This window comes from Chiloscyllium punctatum, chromosome 7 (assembly GCF_047496795.1).
Source record: "Chiloscyllium punctatum isolate Juve2018m chromosome 7, sChiPun1.3, whole genome shotgun sequence".
NCBI classification, from domain to species: domain Eukaryota; kingdom Metazoa; phylum Chordata; class Chondrichthyes; order Orectolobiformes; family Hemiscylliidae; genus Chiloscyllium; species Chiloscyllium punctatum.
Window position 1 is genome coordinate 133,324,667 of NC_092745.1, and position 21,581 is coordinate 133,346,247.

The window sequence follows — 21,581 nt, forward strand, 5'->3', positions numbered from 1 at the left end:
TTGAAAATAGAGTTGCAGGTCGATAGGATAGTGAAAAAGCATTTGGTATGCTTTCCTTTATTGGTCAGAGTATTGAGTACAGGAGTTGGGAGGTTATGTTGCGGCTATACAGGATATTGGTTTGGCCATTTTGGAAGTATTGTGTGCAATTCTGGTCTCCATCCTATCAGAAATTTGTTGTGAAACTTGAAAGGATTCAGAAAACATTTACAAAGATGTTGACAGGGTTGGAGGATTTGAGCTATAGGGAGACATTGAATAGGTTAGAGCTGTTTTCCCTGGAGCATTGGAGCCTGAGAGGCGACCTGATAGAGGTTTATAAAATCATGAGGGGCGTGGATAGAGTAAATAGACAAGGCTTTTTCCCTAGAACTAGATGGCATAGGTTTAGGCTGAGAGAAGAAAGATATAAAAAAGACCTAAGGGGCATCTTTTCCATGCAGAGGATGTGCGTGTGTGGAATGAACTGCCAGAGGATGTGGTGGTAGCTGGTACAGTTACAACATTTAAAAGACATCTGAATGGGTATATGAATAGGAAGGGTTTGGAGGGATATGGGCCAGGTATTGGCAGGTGGGACAAGATTGGGTTGGGAGAGCTGGTTGGCCTGGATGGGTTGGACCGAAGGGTCTGTTTCCATGCTGTACATCTCTATCACTCTAAGTACCAAGCAGGGTAGATGGGGGGGGGGGGGGGGACCAGTAGATGTAATATATTTGGATTTCCTAAAGGCATTTGTTAGCTCACCATAAAGCTAAGAATCCATGGTGCTGTCGGTAATAAATTAACATGGATAGAGGATTGGCTAACCAATAGAAGCCAGAGAGTTGGGATAAGGGGCATTTCCAGGATGTCAGCCTGTAACTAGTGAAAGGCCACCAGGATCTTTGCTGGGACCACAATTATTTTCAATGTTGATGAATTACTCAGAGATGAAAGTGAATGTGCTAATGCCCAGTTTGTGGATGATCCAGAGTCTATGAAGGAATATAGACAGGTTCAGTGAATGGGTAAACTTGACAGATGGCATATAATGTGTGGAAAATATGAGGTTTTGCCCTTTGGCAGGAAGAATGAATGAGCTAAGTATTATTTATATGCAGAAAACTGCAGCATAGATGGATTTGAGGGTGATCACAAAAGATAGCATCCAAATTCATCAGGGAAGCCAAATGAAATATTGGCTTAGTTAAAAAAAAATAGAGTACAAAAATAGTCAGACCACAGTTGAAATATTGTGAACACTTTTGGGCACCTTATATAAGGTAACATATATTTGCACTGGAGGCAGTCTGGTGACGTTCACTCAGCTGGTCTCAGGTATGGAAGGACTGTATTAGAAGTGAAGAGATTGGGCCTGTACTCATTGAAGTTTAGAAGAATAAACAGTGACCTTATTAAACATACAGATTTCTCAGGGGACTTGACAGATCTGATGTGGAAAGGATGTTCACCCTTGTGGGAGAGTCTAGGACCGGACAGCATAATCTCAGAGTAAGGGGTTAGCCATTTAATATCAAGAGTGTCGTGCTGGAAAAGCACAGCAAGTCAGGCAGCATCTGAGGAGCAGGAGAATTGACGCTTTGGGCAAAAGCCCTTCATCAGCAATGAGGCTGGAAACCAAAGGGGTGGAGATAAATGCAAGGTGCAGCATTTTGGGAAAGCAAATCTTAGCAGGACTTATACACTTAATGGTAAGGTCCTAAGGAGTGTTGCTGAACAAAGAGATCTTGGAATGCAGGTTCATAGCTCCTTGAAAGTGGAGTCACAGGTAGATAGGATAGTGAAGAAGACATTTGGTATGCTTTCCTTTATTGGTCAGAGTATTGAGTACAGGAATTGGGAGGTCATGTTGCCTGTACAGGACATTGGTTAGCCCACTGTTGGAATATTGCATGCAATTCTGATCTCCTTCCTATCAGAAAGATGTTGTGAAACTTGAAAGGGTTCAGAAAAGACTTTCAAGGATGTTGCCAGGGTTGGAGGATGTGAGCTATAGTGAGAGGCTGAACAGGCTGGGGCTGTTTTCCCTGGAGCGTCGGAGGCTGAGGGTGACCTTATAGAGGTTTACAAAATTATGAGGGGCATGGATAGGATAAATAGACAAGGTCTTTTCTCTGGGGTGGGGGAGACCAGAACTAGAGGGCATAGGTTTAGGGTGAGAGGGGAAAGATATAAAAGAGACCTACGGGGCAACTTTTTCACACAGAGGGTGGTACGTGTATGGAATGAGCTGCCAGAGGAAGTGGTGGAGGCTGGTACAATTGCAACATTTAAGAGGCATTTGGATGGGTATATGAATAAGAAGGGTTTGGAGGGATATGGGCTGGGTGCTGACAGGTGGAACTAGATTGGGATGTCTGGTCGGCGTGGACGGGTTGGACCGAAGGGTCTGTTTCCGTGCTGTACATCTCTATGAGAGATAAGTTTGGGGGGGGGGGGGGGGGGCTGCGGGGTTGGGGCTGGGGAGAAGGTAGCTGAGAGTGCAATAGGTGGATGGACGTGGGGGCAAAGGTGATAGGTCAGAGAGGAGGGTGGTGCAGATATGTGGGAAGGAAGATGGGTAGATGGGACAGGTCATGAGGACGGAATAACTCCCCTTCCACTCTGCTGAGGACATGCAGTTCCTGGGCCTCCTCCATCATCACTCCCTTACCACCCGACACCTGAAGGAAGAACACTTCATTGTACGCTTCCGTACCCTCCAACCCCAGGGCATCAATGTGTATGTCACCAGTTTCCTCATTTCCCCTCCCCCCACCTCACCCCAGTTCTAACCTTCCAGCTCAGCACTGCCCTCATGACCTGTCCTACCTACCCATCTTCCTTCCCACCTATCTGCACCACCTTACTCTCTGACTTATCACCTTTACCCCGACCTCCATCCACCTATTGCACTCTCAGCTATATTCCCCCCAGTCCCACCCTCTCCCACTTATCTCTCCACCCTGAGGTTCCCAGCCTCATTGCTGATGAAGGGCTTTTGCCTGTAACGTTGATTTTCCTGCTCCTCTGATGCTGCCTTACCTGCTGTGCTTTTCCAGTGTCACACTCTCGACTTTAATCTCCAACATCTGCAGTGCTCACTTTCACCTAGTCAACCATTTAATACAGAGATGAGGATGATTGTTTTCTGTCAGAGGGTAGTGAATCTGTGCAATTGATTATTGCAGAGTAATGTCAAGGGTATGTCACTGAGTATATCCAAGGCATAGAGAAACAGATTTTTAATCAGTAAAGGAACCATGGGAAATGGCACAAAAATGGTATTTGTGGATTATCAGATCAACCAGAATCTCAGTGAGTGGTATGGTCTTAGCTCGAGAAAAAGAGAAGTCTGTGGGATGACCTGACAGAGATCTTTCAAATTAAATAAGAGATTGATGGGATAGACTTAGAGAAAATGTGACAAAAGACAGTCACTACTAAATCCAGGAGAATTCTTGAGAGGCCTTTACACCGCAAGTGGTGAGAATGTGGAACTCATGACTGCAGGGGTAGTTGAGAATAGTATTGATCTATTTAAGGAAGAGTTGGGTAAACAAATGAGGGATAAAGGAATAGGAGGACGTGGTGATAGGGTGTGAGGAAGACAGGTGGGAAGAGGTTTTGTGGAACAGAAACCCCAGCACAGAGCTGCTGGACTGAAGTCTGCATTCGGGAGCTTGTCCGGGTATGAAGTGACACACTGGAAAGTTGGCGTGTGATCAAGCAAAGGGGTTTGAAAAACTGAAACTGCAAATCAAGCGCTGATTTGTGAAGCTTTATTTACTGATTGTACTGTTTAATATATCTGTGACCTGCAGAGCAGCATTCTCCGAGTTGAAGTATATCTTCACCACCAGCACAATGGTGGCTTGTTCCTTCAGTGAGTGCTCATACTGTTTCTGCCTGGGCCATTCATAAAAGACGTGCACGGTCTGCAATATAAGTCAGGGTCAGTGTGGACTTGTTGTGATCAGTGATCAGACATGTATGAGTTTATTCACCCTCTAATATATTAGCTCTGGGTTAATGGGCAGCATTGCCACTTCAACATCAGACAATTCATGCTGACACTGCGATACAGTGTGATGGTGAGGAAATGTTATACGTTTGGAGACTTCAGAGAGAGTTAGACTGCGTACTGTCTGCCCTCTCACAGTGGAAGTAAAAGATGCCATTGCTCTATTTCAAAGAAGATCAAGGCAATTCTCCTTAGTGTCCTGGCCAGCATTATCCCTGAATCAGCATCAGTAAAAAATATTCCTTGATCATTTATTATATTACTGTTGTTGGGACTTCGCTGCAAGCAGGTTGGTTGTTGCATTTCTTACTTTTATAACAGTAATTATGCTTCCAAAGTGCTTCAATGGCTGGCAAGTGCCTCGGCTCATTCTGGGGTAGTCAAAGATGCTGCAGAAATGCAACCTCTTTCTCTGAATGGTCTTGAATTTTACAATTTGATCTTTATGTCCCTCTCGGAAGATTCAAGACAGCAGAACTTGCACAAACTGAAGCCTCAAGTTGAAAAGTGGCATCTCAATATTCAGGGCACACAAGCACCATACAATGATCATCTTTAATAAGAGAATTCAAACAGCTCACCTCCACATTTAACAACATTGTCATCACTTAACATTCTGGGACAAGTGGGCTGAGCAGCCTAGTTCACTACCAACATAAATCTCTGAAATTTCATAGGAATGTAGCAGCTACAAGAGCAGGTCAGTGGCTTGGAATTCTGCAGCGAGTAACATACCTCCTAACTCCTCAAAACCTGACCACCATCTGAGAATGGTACTTTATTTCTATTGTTAAGGTTAATAATTATTGACATAGTGGGCACTAAAGACATCGATCGTTTCACTACCTTCAGCAGAGTTTTTGGTTGAAGGAGCATAAAAGAGCCCCTTTAAATTTAATTAATCATGTGGTCAATGCTTCACAGCTTTAAAAGAAGTGCAAGGAGAGGTGTCTAGGACACTGACTGTTAGTTAGGAAGGAGTCCGACATTTGTAACATGGCATTCTATAATAAATCTGTTATTAAAATTAGTATCTGGTTTTCTTATTCACCATCTGGCTCCAGAATTAATAACACTACAAGCCACAAATCAGGAGTGTGATGGAATACTCCCAATGTGCCAGGATGGGTGCAGCTCCAACAATAAGCTTGACAAAACAACCTGTTTGATTGACATCATATACAAAAACATCCACTCCCTCCACCACCAACGCTCAGTAGCAGGAGTGGGTACTATTTACAAGATGCACTGCAGAAATTCACCAAAGATCCTCAGACAGCACCTTCTAAACTCACAACCAGTTTGATCTAGAAAGACAATGGCAAGAATACCACCTCTGCAAGTTCCCCTTTAAGCCACTCATAACTCTGACTTGGAAATATATCGCTGTTCCTTCAGAGTGGCTGGTTCAAAATCCTCATCTCTAACACCATTGTGGCTCTGCAGGTGGACTGCAGCGATTCAAGAAGGGAGCTCACCACCACCTTCTCAAGGGCACCTAGGGATGAGCAATAAATGCTGGCCCAGCCAGTGAGTTTCACATTCAGAGAATGATTATTCTTTAAAGGGGTGGGATGTATTGTACAGTGTCATGCCTGAAACACTGCACTATATATGTAGATATGCTCTTGTAAGTCAATGTTACCTGAATTAGGGTCAAACACTGGTTGTCTAAATGTCCTAGGCTGGAAAACATTGCTTTTGTTAGGCTTAAGGTTTGGAGTGTTCTCCATTTTCCACTGTGAAATAGGTGGGTAAAGGCCAGAAGTTATTTCATTAGCTTCACATCGATCCTAAACAAACAGAATGTAATGTGAATAGGTTATTCAATATCGAATTGAATACTGAATTCTATTCAAGAACTAATCAAAGTCACATATACAGCTGAGTATAAAATAGAAGGAGAAAATAAATGCTTGCAATCTGAAACAAGAAGTGTTGTACCTGGAGTTTGAGCAGCCTCACAGCAGAGAGGACAGATGGCTGTTTCAGGTCAAAGTCGCTCATCAAAAGTGACATCATTGCACTGAAGTCTCAATCCAGGTCATATGCAGGAGCATCAATGTGAGATTTCAAAACCAGCTTCTCACGCAGAACATAAGAACAAAAAAAAACTAGCAGCAGGAGTAAGTCATCTGGCCCTTCAAGCCTGCACCACCATTCAACAAGATCATGCCCAGACCTCAACTTCTCTTACATGCAATATAATCAGGGGCCTGAACTCCCCAGGATTTCAAAGATCAATCTACCTCCTTAAATATTTGCAGTGAGCTGTCCTCCACAACTCTCTGGGGTCAAGAATTTAAGAAATTCATCATACCCTTAGAGAAGAAATACTTTCTAAGAAATAGACAAAGTCTTTTTCCCTGGGGTGGGGGAGTTCAGAACTAGAGGGGCATAGGTTTAGGGTGAGAGGGGAAAGATTTAAAAGAGACCTAAGGGCAACTTTTTCATGCAGAGAGTGGTACGTGTGTGGAATGAGCTGCCAAAGGAAGTGGAGGAGGCTGGTACAATTGCAACATTTAACAGGCATCAGGATGGCTCTATGAATAGGAAGGGTTTGGAGGGATATGGGTCGGGTGCTGGCAGATGGGACTAGATTAGGTTGGAATATCTGGTTGGAATGGACAGATTGGACTGAAGAGTCTGTTTCCATGCTGTACATCTGTAATACTCTATATTACTCTATATCTCAGTTTCAAATTAATGCCCCTTGTCCAGTAAACATGACAATCCCCCACCAGTGGTAACAGCTTCTCAATATCCACCCTGTCAAGCCCCTTCAGTATCGTGTAAGTTTGAATAAGATCACCCCTCATTCTTCTAAACTCTAATGAATAAAGACCTAACTTGTTCACATGTTCTCGTCAAGTCAATCCTTTCATCGCAAGAATCAGCATATCTTTTTTGAACAGCCTCCAAAGCGAGTATATACTTTCTTAAATGTGGGCCCAAACTGTACACTATACTTCAGGTGCAGCCTCACCAATTTCTTCCACAGTTTTAACAAGACTCCCTATTTTTAAACTCCAACCCCACTCACAATAAAAGCCAAAATCTCACTTGACCAGAACTGTCACAGTATTCCAGCTGTAGTCTGACTAATGATCTGAAGAAGCGTTACTTGACTCAAAACATTAACTCAGTTTCTCTCCCCACAGTTACTGTTAGACCAACTGAGTTTCTCCAGCATTCTCTATGTATGTTTCTGACCAGCGCCTTGTATAGTTTGAGAAGACCTCCCTATTTTGCCTTAATCTCTTGCTGCACCTGCATGATAACTTCTTGTGTTTCTTGCACAAAAACATTCAAATTCTTCTTTGCTGAACTTTTTCGGAGTCTATCTTCGTTTAAATAATGTCTGCCTTTTGATTCTTCCTATTAAAATACATGACCTCATACTTTCCAACATCCATCTGCCATGCTTTTGCCCAATCACTCAATGTATATTCCCTTGCAGATTCCTTATGTCCTGATCAAATATGCCTTCCCACCTATTATATCATCAGCAAATTTGGATGCATTATACCCTAGCTTGTTTTTCAAGACATTAATATAGATCATAAATAATTGAGTCCCCAAGACTGACTCTTCTGGAACTCCACTGGTTATGTTTTTCTAACCTGAAAAAAATCCATTAAACCTGATCTGTCTTCTGCGTGTGAACCAATCAATTCCATGGTATTCCATTACCCCCAATACAGTGAGTTCCCATCTTACGTTTTATGAGGCATCTTAACAAAGGCCTTATGGAAAATCCAAATTCACTACATCTACTGGCCCCCCTTTATAAACTGTAATATCCTCAAAAAACTCAGCCATGATTTCCCTTCCACAAAACCATGATGACTCTGTTTGATTACATTAAGTTTTTCTAAATGTTGTGCTATTTATTCCTTAATAATGAATTCCAACCTTTTTTACAAACCACAGATATTAGACTAACTGACCTACTGTTTCCTTCTTTCACTCCCCCTCCCTTATTGAACAGAGAGTGTCAGCAGTTTTCCAATCTGCTGGAACCTTCCAGGAATTTAGTGAGTTCTGGAATATTTCAACCAATGCCTCCACTATTTCTGCAGCTGCTTCCTTTAAAATCCTTGGATGTAGACCCTCAGCTCCTTGGGACTTGTCTGCCTTTAGTTTGGTAATTACTTTGTTCCTTGTGACAGAGGCAGAAGATCTTTTCTCCCATCAGCACCTTCCTTACTTGTTGTCTTTGGAATGTCTCTCCATGAAGACAGACCGGATCAGTTAGGACTACATTCACTGGACAAAGTCAGAAGTCACATGACACCAGGGTATAGTCCCACAGGTTTATTTAAAATAACAAGCTTTTGGAGTGCTGCTCTTTCATCAGGTGAAGTCACCTATAAAATTCTAACAGGACTAGACAGGGGAAATGTAGGAAGGTTGTTCCCCAAAATGTGGGAAATCCAGAACCAGGGGGTCACTGTTCAAGGACAAGGACAAGGATTTAGGATTGAGATGAGGAAAATCGTTCTTCACCCAGACAGTGGGGAACCTGTGGAATTCTCTGCCACAGAAAGTGGTTGAGGCTATAACACTGAATGTTTCCAAGAAGGATTTAGATAAAGTTCTTAGGGCTAAAGGGATGGAAGGGTATGGGGAGAAAGTGGGAGCAGGAGCATGAGTTAGATAATCAGCCATGATCATATTGAATGGAGGAGCAGGCTCCAAGAGCTGAATGGCCTGTTCCTGCTCCTATTGTCTACGTTTCAACTTGCCTCGATTATTTCCTGATTTACACATTGTCCTGGAGTGAGGCCACTCTTCAGGGACCTAATGACTCATAGAAACATAAAAACTAGGGAGAAACTCTGTTCTGTAACATCTTTCCCTTCCTATTCCACCCAAACTGATTTCACATCAGGATCTATTGCACCTCTATCATTGCTGACAGTACTGCACTAATACCTTCCCTACGAACAAAGCTATCCCACTTCTTATTTCATTTTGTGTCTTCTTCCAGAACATAAAATATTGAGTTCCTAGACTTGGTCACCTTGTAACCATGTCTCTGTAACAACTATCAAGTAATTTTCATTCTTTCAGCCATCAATTCATCTATCTTGTTATAAACACTGCAACATTCAGATAAAGAGCCCTAAATTTTGATGTTTTACCATTCAGTATTCTCTCCTGTTCTCATTTCTGCTTCATTCTTCTGCTTATGGGTTCTGCCCTTTCCTCTCACACTTTGATTACTACCCTTCTGTTCAGTACTCTGCACCTCTGCTCTCTCCGTTCTTTTTGAATTTTTAAACTTCTCTTCAATTGAAACTTCCCTCCACTAATCAGTTTAAAGCTTTATCTACAACTCGAGTTATATGATTTGCCGAGACAGTGGTCCCAGCATGGCTCAAGTGAAGTTTGACCCAGTGAAAAACTCTCTCTTACCCCAAGACTAGTGCCAGAGCCCAATGCTCTCAGATGAATCTTTGAGCCGTACATTTACTGCTCTAATCTATTTGCCTTACTTCAATTTGCAAGTGGTCCAGGTGGTAATCAGGAGATTATTAATTTTTGATTCTTCTTTTTAACTTGGCCCTGAGCTGCTTATATTTCCTCAGATGTAATAATATTTCCTGAATAAACCACTTGGTCAATCAAACGAGATGTGGAAGATACTTTAATCAATTACTTATGATTACATTGTATTTTAACTCTGACAGACAGAAACAGATTGAAGGGGCTTTCTGCTGCTGGGTATGATCTCCAACTGTGACTGCCCTTCTCAGGTACTTCCAATCTCCTCTTCATGAAGCTACTGACCCTCTCTCTAATGTTGTTTGAGAAGCTCTGTTCCCAATCTCCCTCCCTCTTAGTACGGTGGCTCAGTGGTTAGCAGCACTGTTGCCTCACAGCACCGCGGATGTGGGTTCAATTCTTGCCTTGGGTGACTGTGTGGAGTTTGCACATTCTCCCCGTGTCTGTGCGGGTTGCCTCTGGGTGCTCTGGTTTCCTCCCACAATCCAAAGATGTGTAGGTCAGGTGAACTGGTCATGCTAAATTATCCATAATGTTAGGTGCGTTAGTCTGGGGGAAATATAGGGTAGGGGAATGGGTCTGGGTATGTTACTGTTTGGAGGGTAGGTGTGGACTTGTTGGGCTGAAGGGCCTGTTTCCATACTGTAGGGAATCTAATCTAATCTCATCATGTTCCTGCTTTCTCCCTCCTGTTCTTTACTGGAGCTGCTGTCCCCAATTCCCCTCTTTGTCCCTGTGCTCTTTCCTGTTCTTTATGAAACTGCTGTCTCCACCCTCTCACTCTCTCTGATGATGCTTGTCCCTGTGTGCTCTCACACTGTTTGAGAAGCACTGTCCCCACTCTCTCTCTCCCAGCTTTATGGATAATGATTTGGAGATGCCAGTGTTGGATTGGGGTGTACAAAGTTAAAATTCACACAACACCAAGTTATAGTCCTAGCTTTCGGAGCGCTGCTCCTTCATCAGGTGATTGTGGACTATAACCTGGTGTTGTGTGATTTTTAAACTTTATGGATTATTGTTGTCCCACTCTATTTTGCTCTTTGTGAGGCTGCTGTCTCGATACTCTTTCTGAAGTTGCTGATGAGAAGCTAACCCTAAGCCTATTGGTGGTCCTCCACTGTCCAAACTACAAGGCAGGTCTGCTTGGCTCTGACCCAGAATAAAAAGCTCCTGCCTCACAGTGAGCATGCCTCTCCTGTAACTGCAGTGTGCAGTGGCACTGACAACACTGCAATGTCAGCAGCTCAGGCTGTTATACTGAACCTGAGGCCAGTGGCTGTTGAATAGCACCCTTACTGCCCACCAGGGGGTGCTCTTGGCATGGATATTGGGTCCCATCTTATCATTGAAATTCTCCTGCTATCAGCCAGCACAGACAGAAATAGCTCAAGTAATCAGACATACCTCCAACAAATCAATCTGCAGCTTGTTTTTATCTATCTGTAACTGGACAGAGTTGCACTGGCCATCCTCTTTACCTCTGCTCCCTGCGACCTAGTTCATCAACAAGACAGTTTCGTTACTTACTGAACACATTGACAATTAAATGAATCTACATAACAAATCATCCCAGACAGTTTGAAAATCTCTGAAATTAACACTGGGCTCAATTTTGTAATTTTCCAATCCATTTGTAATGACAGTTAATTAAACAAGGGCAGTGTGGTGGCTCGTGGTTAGCACTGCTGCCTCACAGTGCCGAGACCCGGGTTTGAGTCCAGCCTTGTCTGTGTGGAGTTTGCACATTCTCCCCATGTCTGCGTGCATACTCTCTGGCTCCTCCCTCAGAGGAGTCCAATGATGTGCAGGCTACGTGGATTGGCCATGCTGAAACACTCTGTAGTGTTCAGGGACGTGTAGGCTAGATGGGTTAGCCATGGTAAATGTGGGATTACGGGATGTATTAGGAGGCCGAGTCTGGGTGGGATGCTCTTCAGATGGGCGGTGCAGATTTGATGGGCCGAATGGCACTTCTACATTGTAGGATTCTATGGTTCTAAGGCCAGTAAGATATAATTCTAACTTTACAGCACCAACATCTCTCTGAATAAAACCTGGTGCATTTCCTGAGCTGTGTCCCAGCTCTACCAGCTATGCTGATTGTGGTGAGAATGTAATAGAGAGAGCAAACAGAATCCAATTCCCACAGACACAACCATGGAATTGGATCTGGAACTGAAATAGGATACGTCTAAGTGCTCAGATACACAGTCCCACCCAGTACTCCGATATACACTTCCACCCAGTGCTGATACACAGTCCTACACAGTGCTCAGATACAGTCCCATCCAATGCTCTGATACACAGTCCCACCTAGTGCTTCGAAGCACACTTCCACCCAGTGCTGATACACGGTCCCACCCAGTACTCTGATACACGGTCCCACCCAGTACTCTGATACACGGTCCCACCAATGCTCTGATACACGGTCCCACCCAGTGCTCGGATACACGGTCCCACCCAGTGCTCGGATACACGGACCCACCCAGTGCTCGGATACACGGTCCCATCCAATGCTCTGATACACAGTCCCACCTAGTGCTTCGAAGCACACTTCCACCCAGTGCTGATACACGGTCCCACCCAGTGCTCTGATACACGGTCCCACCCAGTGCTCGGATACACGGTCCCACCCAGTGCTCGGATACACGGTCCCACCCAGTGCTCGGATACACGGTCCCACCCAGTGCTCGGATACACGGTCCCACCCAGTGCTCGGATACACGGTCCCACCCAGTGCTCGGATACACGGTCCCACCCAGTGCTCGGATACACGGCCCCACCCAGTGCTCGGATACACGGCCCCACCCAGTGCTCGGATACACGGCCCCACCCAGTGCTCGGATACACGGCCCCACCCAGTGCTCGGATACACGGCCCCACCCAGTGCTCGGATACACGGCCCCACCCAGTGCTCGGATACACGGCCCCACCCAGTGCTCGGATACACGGCCCCACCCAGTGCTCGGATACACGGCCCCACCCAGTGCTCGGATACACGGCCCCACCCAGTGCTCGGATACACGGCCCCACCCAGTGCTCGGATACACGGCCCCACCCAGTGCTCGGATACACGGCCCCACCCAGTGCTCGGATACACGGCCCCACCCAGAGTTGATACTCTGATACACTGTCTTGCCCACTACTCTGATACACAGTCCCATCCAGTGCTGTGATACAAAGTCCCACCTACTGCTTCGAAGCACACTTCCACCCAGTGCTGATACACAATCCAAACCAATATAGATACACAGTCACACCTAGTGCTATTACACAGTCCCACCCAGTACTCTGTATGATACACAGTCTCACCCAGTGCTGATACACAGTCCCACATGGTGCTGTTACACAGTCTCATCCAGTACTCTGATACACCGTCCCACCCAGTATTGATACACCGTCCCACCCAGTGCTCTGAGACACAGTCCCACCCAGTGCTCTGAGACACAGTCCCACCCAGTGCTCTGAGACACAGTCCCACCCAGTGCTCTGAGACACAGTCCCACCCAGTGCTCTGAGACACAGTCCCACCCAGTGCTCTGAGACACAGTCCCACCCAGTGCTCTGAGACACAGTCCCACCCAGTGCTCTGAGACACAGTCCCACCCAGTGCTCTGAGACACAGTCCCACCCAGTGCTCTGAGACACAGTCCCACCCAGTGCTCTGAGACACAGTCCCACCCAGTGCTCTGAGACACAGTCCCATCCAGTGTTCTGAGACACAGTCCCATCCAGTGTTCTGAGACACAGTCCCATCCAGTGTTCTGAGACACAGTCCCATCCAGTGTTCTGAGACACAGTCCCATCCAGTGTTCTGAGACACAGTCCCATCCAGTGTTCTGAGACACAGTCCCATCCAGTGTTCTGAGACACAGTCCCATCCAGTGTTCTGAGACACAGTTCCGCCCAGTGCTCAGATACAGTCACACCCAGTACTCTGATACACAGTCCCACCCAGTGCTCTGATACACAGTCCCACTCAGTGCTCTGATACACAGTCCCACTCAGTGCTCTGATACACAGTCCCACTCAGTGCTCTGATACACAGTCCCACTCAGTGCTCTGATACACAGTCCCACTCAGTGCTCTGATACACAGTCCCACTCAGTGCTCTGATACACAGTCCCACTCAGTGCTCTGATACACAGTCCCACTCAGTGCTCTGATACACAGTCCCACTCAGTGCTCTGATACACAGTCCCACTCAGTGCTCTGATACACAGTCCCACTCAGTGCTCTGATACACAGTCCCACTCAGTGCTCTGATACACAGTCCCACTCAGTGCTCTGATACACAGTCCCACTCAGTGCTCTGATACACAGTCCCACTCAGTGCTCTGATACACAGTCCCACTCAGTGCTCTGATACACAGTCCCACTCAGTGCTCTGATACACAGTCCCACTCAGTGCTCTGATACACAGTCCCACCAGTACTCTGATACACAGTCCCATCCAGTACTCTGATACACAGTCCCACACGGTGCTGATACACAGTCCCACCCAGTGTTCTGATACACAGTCCCACCAGTGCTGTTACACAGTCCCACCAGTACTCTGACACACAGTACCACATGGCGCTGTTACTCAGTCCCACCAGTACTCTGACACACAGTACCACATGGCGCTGTTACTCAGTCCCACCAGTACTCTGATAAACAGTCCCAGACGGTGCTGATACACAGTCCCAACCAGTGCTAATACACAGTCCCACCCAGTGCTAATACACAGTCCCACCCAGTGCTAATACACAGTCCCACCCAGTGCTAATACACAGTCCCACCCAGTGCTAATACACAGTCCCACCCAGTGCTGTTACACAGTCCCACCCAGTACTCAGATACACTGTCCCACCCAGTACTCTGATACAGTCACACCCAGTACTCTGATACACAGTCCCACCCAGTACTCTGATACACAGTCCCACCCAGTGCTCAGATACACAGTGTCATGTGTCAAGGTAATATTAGTTTGTGTGGTATAAAAAGTGCAACGCTGACTCACCCACACACTGCCATCTTGCAGTACATGGATGCCACGGCTGCATAACTGTACATTCAGTGTCTTTCTTGGCGGATGTTGACTGTTATATGCATCTGGGGCACTGCTTTCATAAAATAAAATGTGAACAAATGTAATGTTAGTGACTCAGTACTGGGTACTACAAAGTCCAGGTGTTAATAAAAAGATAAAACAATGATAAGAGAAGCTGGGATCATTCTCCTCTGAGCAGAGGAGTTGAAGGGTGATCCAATCAAGGTGCTCAGAATTACAAAGCATTTTGTTCGATCAATTGGGAGAAGCTGTTTCAGGAAGTAGATGCTATGCAGGATGAAATGAATCAGTAAAAGCCCCAGAGGGGAAGTGAGGGGGACTGTTTTACACAGTGAGTTGTTGGGATCTGGAAGGTGCTGCCTGAAAGGGCGATGGAAGCAGATTCAATCAGAACTTTCACATGGGAACTGGCGAAATAATTGAAAATAAAAAGTTGCAAGGCAATGGATACAGGAGATTGGGATTAATTGGCTAGCTCTTTAAAACATAAATATTCAAGGATAAACCAAAGAGTCTGTATCTGTGTGGTGAGTTTGGTGATGGAACAAATGATCAATAAGAATTGCAGGTGCTGACAGTGGAAGCTCTGAATCTCATGTATAATGTTGGCCAGCTGCTTCTCAAGGTGACATGTAGAGATTCAACATTGTCACTGAGGCTCTGGACTTCCCAACCACCAAGTACAGACTTTCTTCCTGCTCTAAAGGAGAACCTTGTCTCTCATCACACACCTCAAACCAGAACTCTGTACTACATGATGGCAAGAGATCCCACAAGAAGTTGTGTTTGACCAAGAAATTGTCATTTATTCCAAAATCCGAAAAATTCTGAATTCCCAACCACCAAGTACAGACTTTCTTCCTGCTCTAAAGGAGAACCTTGTCTCTCATCACACACCTCAAACCAGAACTCTGTACTACATGATGGCAAGAGATCCCACAAGAAGTTGTGTTTGACCAAGAAATTGTCATTTATTCCAAAATCCGAAAAATTCTGAATTCTGAAAACAATTTGGCCCCAAGAGTTTCAGATAAAGGATTGTGTACCTGTACCAGGATGCTGCCTGGACTGGAGGGCATGTCTTATGAAGAAAGATGGAGGGAGCTAGAGTGTTTCTCATTGGAAAGAAGAAGGATGAGAGGTGACTTGATAGAGGTGTACAAGATGGTGAGAGGCACAGATAGAGTGGATAGCCAGAGACATTTTTCCAGGGTAGAAACGGCTATTATGAGGGGGCTTAATTTTAATGTGATTGGAGGAAGGTTTAGGGGAGATGTCAGAGGCAAGTTCCTTACACAGAGAGTGGTGGGTGTACAGTGGTAGTAAAGTCAGATACACTCGGGACATTTAAGCAACTCTTGGATAGGCACATGGATGGTAGTAAAATGTAGGGGACAGAGGTTAGTTTGATCTTAGAGTAGGATAAAAACACAGTGCAACATCGAGGGCCAAAGGGCCTGTACTGTTCTTTGTTCTATGCTCTACGTGTTCAGATGTGCACTTGCAATGCCAAGGCAAACAATGCTATGGGCCAAGTGCTGGAAAATAGGATGAGAATAATTAGGTGCCTATTTCTGACTGGATTCGATGGGTCAAAGGGCTTTTTTTTCTGTGCTGTATATCTCTGTCACTCTATACTAAGGATGGAATTTTAAATTTGAGTGCTGCTGGCACGGGAGCCAATGTAGATCAGGGGATACAGAACTGGGAGGGTGATGGGTGAATCTGCTCCAGTGTGATTTAGTAACATTACATTTTTCAACAGTGTCTTGTAACTGAAAATAAGTGAAAAGATTTGCATTGCCAATGTGAGAAATAGTGGTTCACTCAAAGGCAGTACACGCCCAACTCTTTCTGGAGTGCAGTCGCTGTTTTGAACATTAGTGAATGAAGCAGTAGATTGTACACAGCCAAGATCCTGGAAAGGGGTGACACGATGGCTCAGTAGTTAGCACTGCTGCCTTACAGCTCCAGGTAAAAACAAGGACTGCAGATCCTGCTCCTCGGATGCTGCCTGACCTGCTGTGCTTTTCCAGCACCACTCACAGCTCCAGGATTTGATTTCAACTTCAGGCAACTGTCTGTGTGGAATTTGCACTTTGTCCCTGTGTCTCCCTCCTTAGGTTTCCTCCTTCAATCCAAAGATGAGCAGGTAAGGTGGATTGGCCATGCTAAATTGCCCATAGCGTCCTGGGATGTGTAGGTTAGGTGCATTAGTCAGGGGTAAATGTAGGGGAATGGGGCTGGATGGGTTACTCTTCGGAGGGTCAGTGTGGTCTTGTTGAGCCAAAGGGTCTGTTTTCACACTGTAGGAATTCTATGATTCCATAAAACGGAAAACAAACCAAATGAACACATCATCTAAGTATCGGTGATGTGGGTTCAAGAAAGTGTGTGAAAGGATGACTTGTAATTATTCATGACATTGAACGTAGATAAAAAGTTTCAAGGCATTTTCGGTAACCATGTAGCAGTCAACAGCATGGGTTTTTTGGAATGTCAGAATAGAAAAATGGAGAGGTGGAGAAGCTGATGAAGCTTAGAGTCCAGGCAGTTGAAGGTATGGTCACTAATCAGAGAGCATAAAAAAAATCAGGGATGTGTTGCAGACCAGAATTAGAAATATTTGCAAAGGTAGGGAGGGGAGAAGCTATGAATATATTTGAACACAAGGATGGGAATTTTAAAAGCACTGTTGTTGATGGATGTTAAGTCAGTATGGGTCTTTGAGCCCAGGAATGATGGATACTCACTTGGAAGTTATAGAGTCATATAGATACACAGCACTGAAACAGACCCTTTGGTCCAACCCATCCATACCCACCAGATATCCTAAACTAATCTAGTCCTATTTGCCAGCACTTGACCCATATCTCTCTAAGCCCTTCCTATTCATATATCCATCCAGATGCCTTTAAATGTTGCAATTGTACCAGTTTCCAGGACTTCTTTTGGCAGCTCACCACTCTCTGCATGAAGAAGTTGCCCCTTAGGTCTCTTTTATATCTTTTCCCCCTCATCCTAAACCTATGCCCCTCTAGTTCAGGACACCCCCACCCCAGGGAAAAGACTTTGTCTATTTACCCTATCCATGCCCCTCATGATTTTATAAACCTTTATAAGGTCGTCCCTCAGCCTCTGACCCTCCAGGGAAAACAGTTCCAGCTTATTCAACCTCTCCCTACAGCTCAAATCCTCCAAATTGGTAACATCCTTGTAAATCTTTTCTGAATCTTTTCAAATTTCACATCATCCTTCCGATAGGAAGGAGACCAGAAATGCACGCAATATTCCAACAGTGGCCTAACCAATGTCCTGTACAGCCGCAACATGACCTCCCAACTCCTGTATTCAATACTCTGACCAATAAAGGAAAGCATACCAAACACCTCCTTCACTATCCTATCTACCTGCGACTCTACTTTCAAGGAACTACGGACCTGTACTCCAAGGTCTCTTTGTTCAGCAACATTCCCTATGACCTTACCATTAAGTGTATAAGTCCTGCTAGGATTTGCTTTCCCAAAATGAAACACCTCACATTTATCTAAATTAAACTTTATCTGCTATTCCTCAGCCCATTGGCCCATCTGATCAAGATCCTGTTGTAATCTGAGGTAACCTTCTTCTCTGTCCACTACACCTCCAATTTTGGTGTCATCTGCAAACTTACTAACCATATCTCCTAATGTACACATCCAAATCATTTATATAATGACGAAATGTAGTGGACCCAGCACCGATCCTTGTGGCACACTACTGGTCACAGGCCTCCAGTCTGAAAATAACCCTCCACCACCACCCTTTGTGTTCTATCTTTGAACCAGTCCTGAATCCAAATGGCTAGTTCTCCCTGTAATTCGTGAGATCTAACCTTGCTAACCAGTCTCCCATGAGGAACCTTGTTAAACGCCTTACTGAAGTCCATATAGATCACATCTATAACACTGCCCTCATTAATCCTCTTTGTTATTTCTTCAAACTCAGTGAGATATGATTTCTCACATACATAGCCATGTTGACTATCCCTAATCAGTCCTTGCCTTTCCAATACATGTAAGTTCTGTCCCTCAGGATTCCCTCCAACAACTTGCCCACCACTGATGATAGCTCACCAGTTTATAGTTCCCTGGCTTTTCCTTATCACCTTTCTTAAACAGTGGCACCACATCAGCCAACCTCCAGTCTTCTGGTACCTCACCTGTGACTATCAATGATACAAATATCTCAGCAAGTGGCCCAGAAACCACATCCCTAGCTTCCCACAGAGTTCTAGGGTACACCCGATGAGGTCCAAGTTAATCAACACCTCAACTTCCTTCTTGTCAAGAATCCACGGATCCATCGCTGAATGATCAGCACCGGAGAGTGATGGGCAAGGATGTTGTTGATGGTAGAGAGTAGAGTTCTGAGATGGTCCAACTCACTCTGCCAGGTCGAAGTCTGTGTGAGAAGTAAAAACACCATCAGGGATTCCTTTTCAGTGAGAGATCAAAGTGCTTATTCACACCGAAACAACAATTCATATCTATGCAGCACCTTTAGTAAAACATGTTCCAGCATTTTGCAGGCTTGTAATCACACAAAAATATAACATTGAACAAAAAGAGAAAACAATAGGAGAAGAAATCAAATACAGAGCCAAAACAATGAGTTATTAATTAACATCTTAAAGAGGGGAAAAAGGCCAGACTGGAAAAGCACAGAGATACCAGAGGAATGTTTTCTAAAAGAAGTTACAAAGATAGGAACTGGGGGAGGTTACAGAGATAGGGAGAGGTGTAAGGGCTGGAGGAAGTTAGAGATAGGATGCTTCTATGCTGGTTTCCAAACAGTGAGAACAAATCCTGATGATCAGCTGCCATTTCTGCCACCTTGAACGAGATGCCACCACCAGCCACATATTCCCTTCCCCTCCCCTCCCCTCCCCTCCCTTAACCACCTTCCACAGGGACCGTTCCCTCAGGGACACCCTGGTCCATTCTTCCATCACTCCCAACACCCCCACTCACTCATGGCACCTTACCTTGCAACTGCCAAAGGTGTAACACCTGCCCATTTACCCTCCGCAATATCCAAGGGCCCAAACATACCTTCCAGAGGAAGCAGCACTTTACCTGCACTTCTCACAATCTAATCTAATACATTCGCTGCTCACAATGTGATCTCCTCTACATTGGGGAAACGAAGCGCAGACTGGGTAATCACTTCACAGAACACCTATGTTCTGCCTGCAAAAACGACCCTGACTTTCCAGTTGCCTACCACTTTAACACACCACCATGTTCCCTAGCAAACATCTCTGTCTCAAGCTTGCTGCTGTGCTCCAGTGAGGCTCAGTTCTTCCAGAACAACACCTCGTTTTCCTCTTGGGGACCCTGCAACTTTCTGGATTCAATAAAGGTGTAATACCTTTAGGGCCTAAACTCCCCATGTCCTAAACCCCTATCACACATACCAGGCCTTCTGATCAAGATTAGAGTGGTGCTGGAAAAGCACAGCAGGTCAGGCAGCATCTGGGGAACAGGAAAAATCGACGTTTCGGGCAGGAGCCCTTCATCAGGAATCCTGTTCCTTGGACGCTGCCTGACCTGCTGTGCTTTTCCAGCACCACTCTAATCTTGACTCTAATCTCCAACATCTGCAGTCCTCATTTTCACCTCGGCCTTCTTATCACACCTGGAACAAACCCTGCGCCAGTTTCTAGGTTTGGTGCTTCATTTTCTTAGATAGCATGCTCTAACACTCTCCACCCACACCTACGCTGGACTCTCAATGATTTATTTATTGGTAGACCTTTTTCCTAAAGAATCGATATCAAAGTCCCAGGCTTAAGGCTTGGTCTGAGTTGGTTGGGAGAAAGTGCTTGCACTGCAGGACTCTGAGTAACTTGTGTAAACCTCATTGGCAAAAAAAAAGCAGAGAGGGAGGGAGTTTCTTTTATTGTTGAGAGCTATTCTGATCTGGATCGCATTTCTGAAGGATGAGGGAAGCAAATTAAATGAGAACACGAAGAGAAGGAGGCCATTCAGTCCCTCAAGACAATTACTAACAATTGATTAGATCATAACTGATCTGAATCTCAGATGAATTTTCACAGCTTTGCTCCATAAAGAGGTGGCAGCATGATGGTTATGTCAATAAAACCAAAGTCCTTGACTAATGCTGGAGAGACATGAATTAATATCGCACTGTCCCAGCAGGACAGACCCAGAGATGGTGGCATAGTTGTCTACAGTCGGTGTGTTGCCCTGGGAACCCTTGACATTGATTCTGGACCCCATTAAGTCTCATGGCTTCAGATTAAACATGGGCAAGGAAATGTCCTGCTGATTATCGCATACTGTCCTCCCTCAGCTGGTGAATCTGTACTCCTCCATGCTGAACAACACTTAGAGGAAGCACTGAGGGAGACAAAGGCACAAATTGTACTCTAGTTGAGGTATTATAAAGTCCATCACAAAGAGAGGCTTGACAGAAGCACTACTGATCGAGTCCTAAAGAAAATAGCTGCTCAACTGGGCCTGCACCAACTGGTGAGGGAACTAACAAGAGGGAAAATCATATTAGATTTCACTGTCACCAATCTGCCAGCTGCAGATGCATCAATGTCCATGACAGTATCGGTTAGAGTGACCACCCCACAGTCCCTGTGGAAATGAAGTCCTGCCCTCATATTGAGAATACCCTCTTTCACGTTGTGTGGCACTGCTAAATGATACACACTTAACAGATTAAGCAACTCAAGACTGGGCATCAATGAGGTGCTGTGGGCCATCAACAGCAGTAAAATTGTACTCCAGCACAATCTGCAACTTCCCCCAGGGCCTGGCAGATCCCCCACTCAACCATTACCATCAAGACAGGGGATCAAACTTGATTCAATGGAGAGTGCAGGAGCAGCATCAGGCATACCTGAAGATGAGGTATCAACCTGGTGAAGCTACACAATATGTCTACAGCATAAGCAGCAAGTGATAGGCAGGCTAAGTGATTTCAAAACCAATA

The 21,581-nt window shown here is 45.1% G+C and overlaps 1 protein-coding gene across 1 annotated transcript in view; it reads right to left on the reverse strand.

Moving 5' to 3' along the window:
• Positions 1 to 3,750: 3,750 nt before the first annotated feature.
• The window catches only part of LOC140480160 (leucine-rich repeat and IQ domain-containing protein 3-like), a 41,436-nt gene continuing 23,605 nt past the window's right edge, over positions 3,751 to 21,581 (reverse strand). Inside the window, exons 4-8 of the mRNA XM_072574892.1 lie at positions 18,883 to 19,016; positions 14,523 to 14,625; positions 10,925 to 11,014; positions 5,652 to 5,799; positions 3,751 to 3,920 (exon numbers count right to left, since the gene is read on the reverse strand). Of these exons, the coding sequence (XP_072430993.1) occupies positions 3,901 to 3,920; positions 5,652 to 5,799; positions 10,925 to 11,014; positions 14,523 to 14,625; positions 18,883 to 19,016 (495 nt within the window). The 3' untranslated portion in view covers positions 3,751 to 3,900. The remainder of the gene's footprint in view (positions 3,921 to 5,651; positions 5,800 to 10,924; positions 11,015 to 14,522; positions 14,626 to 18,882; positions 19,017 to 21,581) is intronic.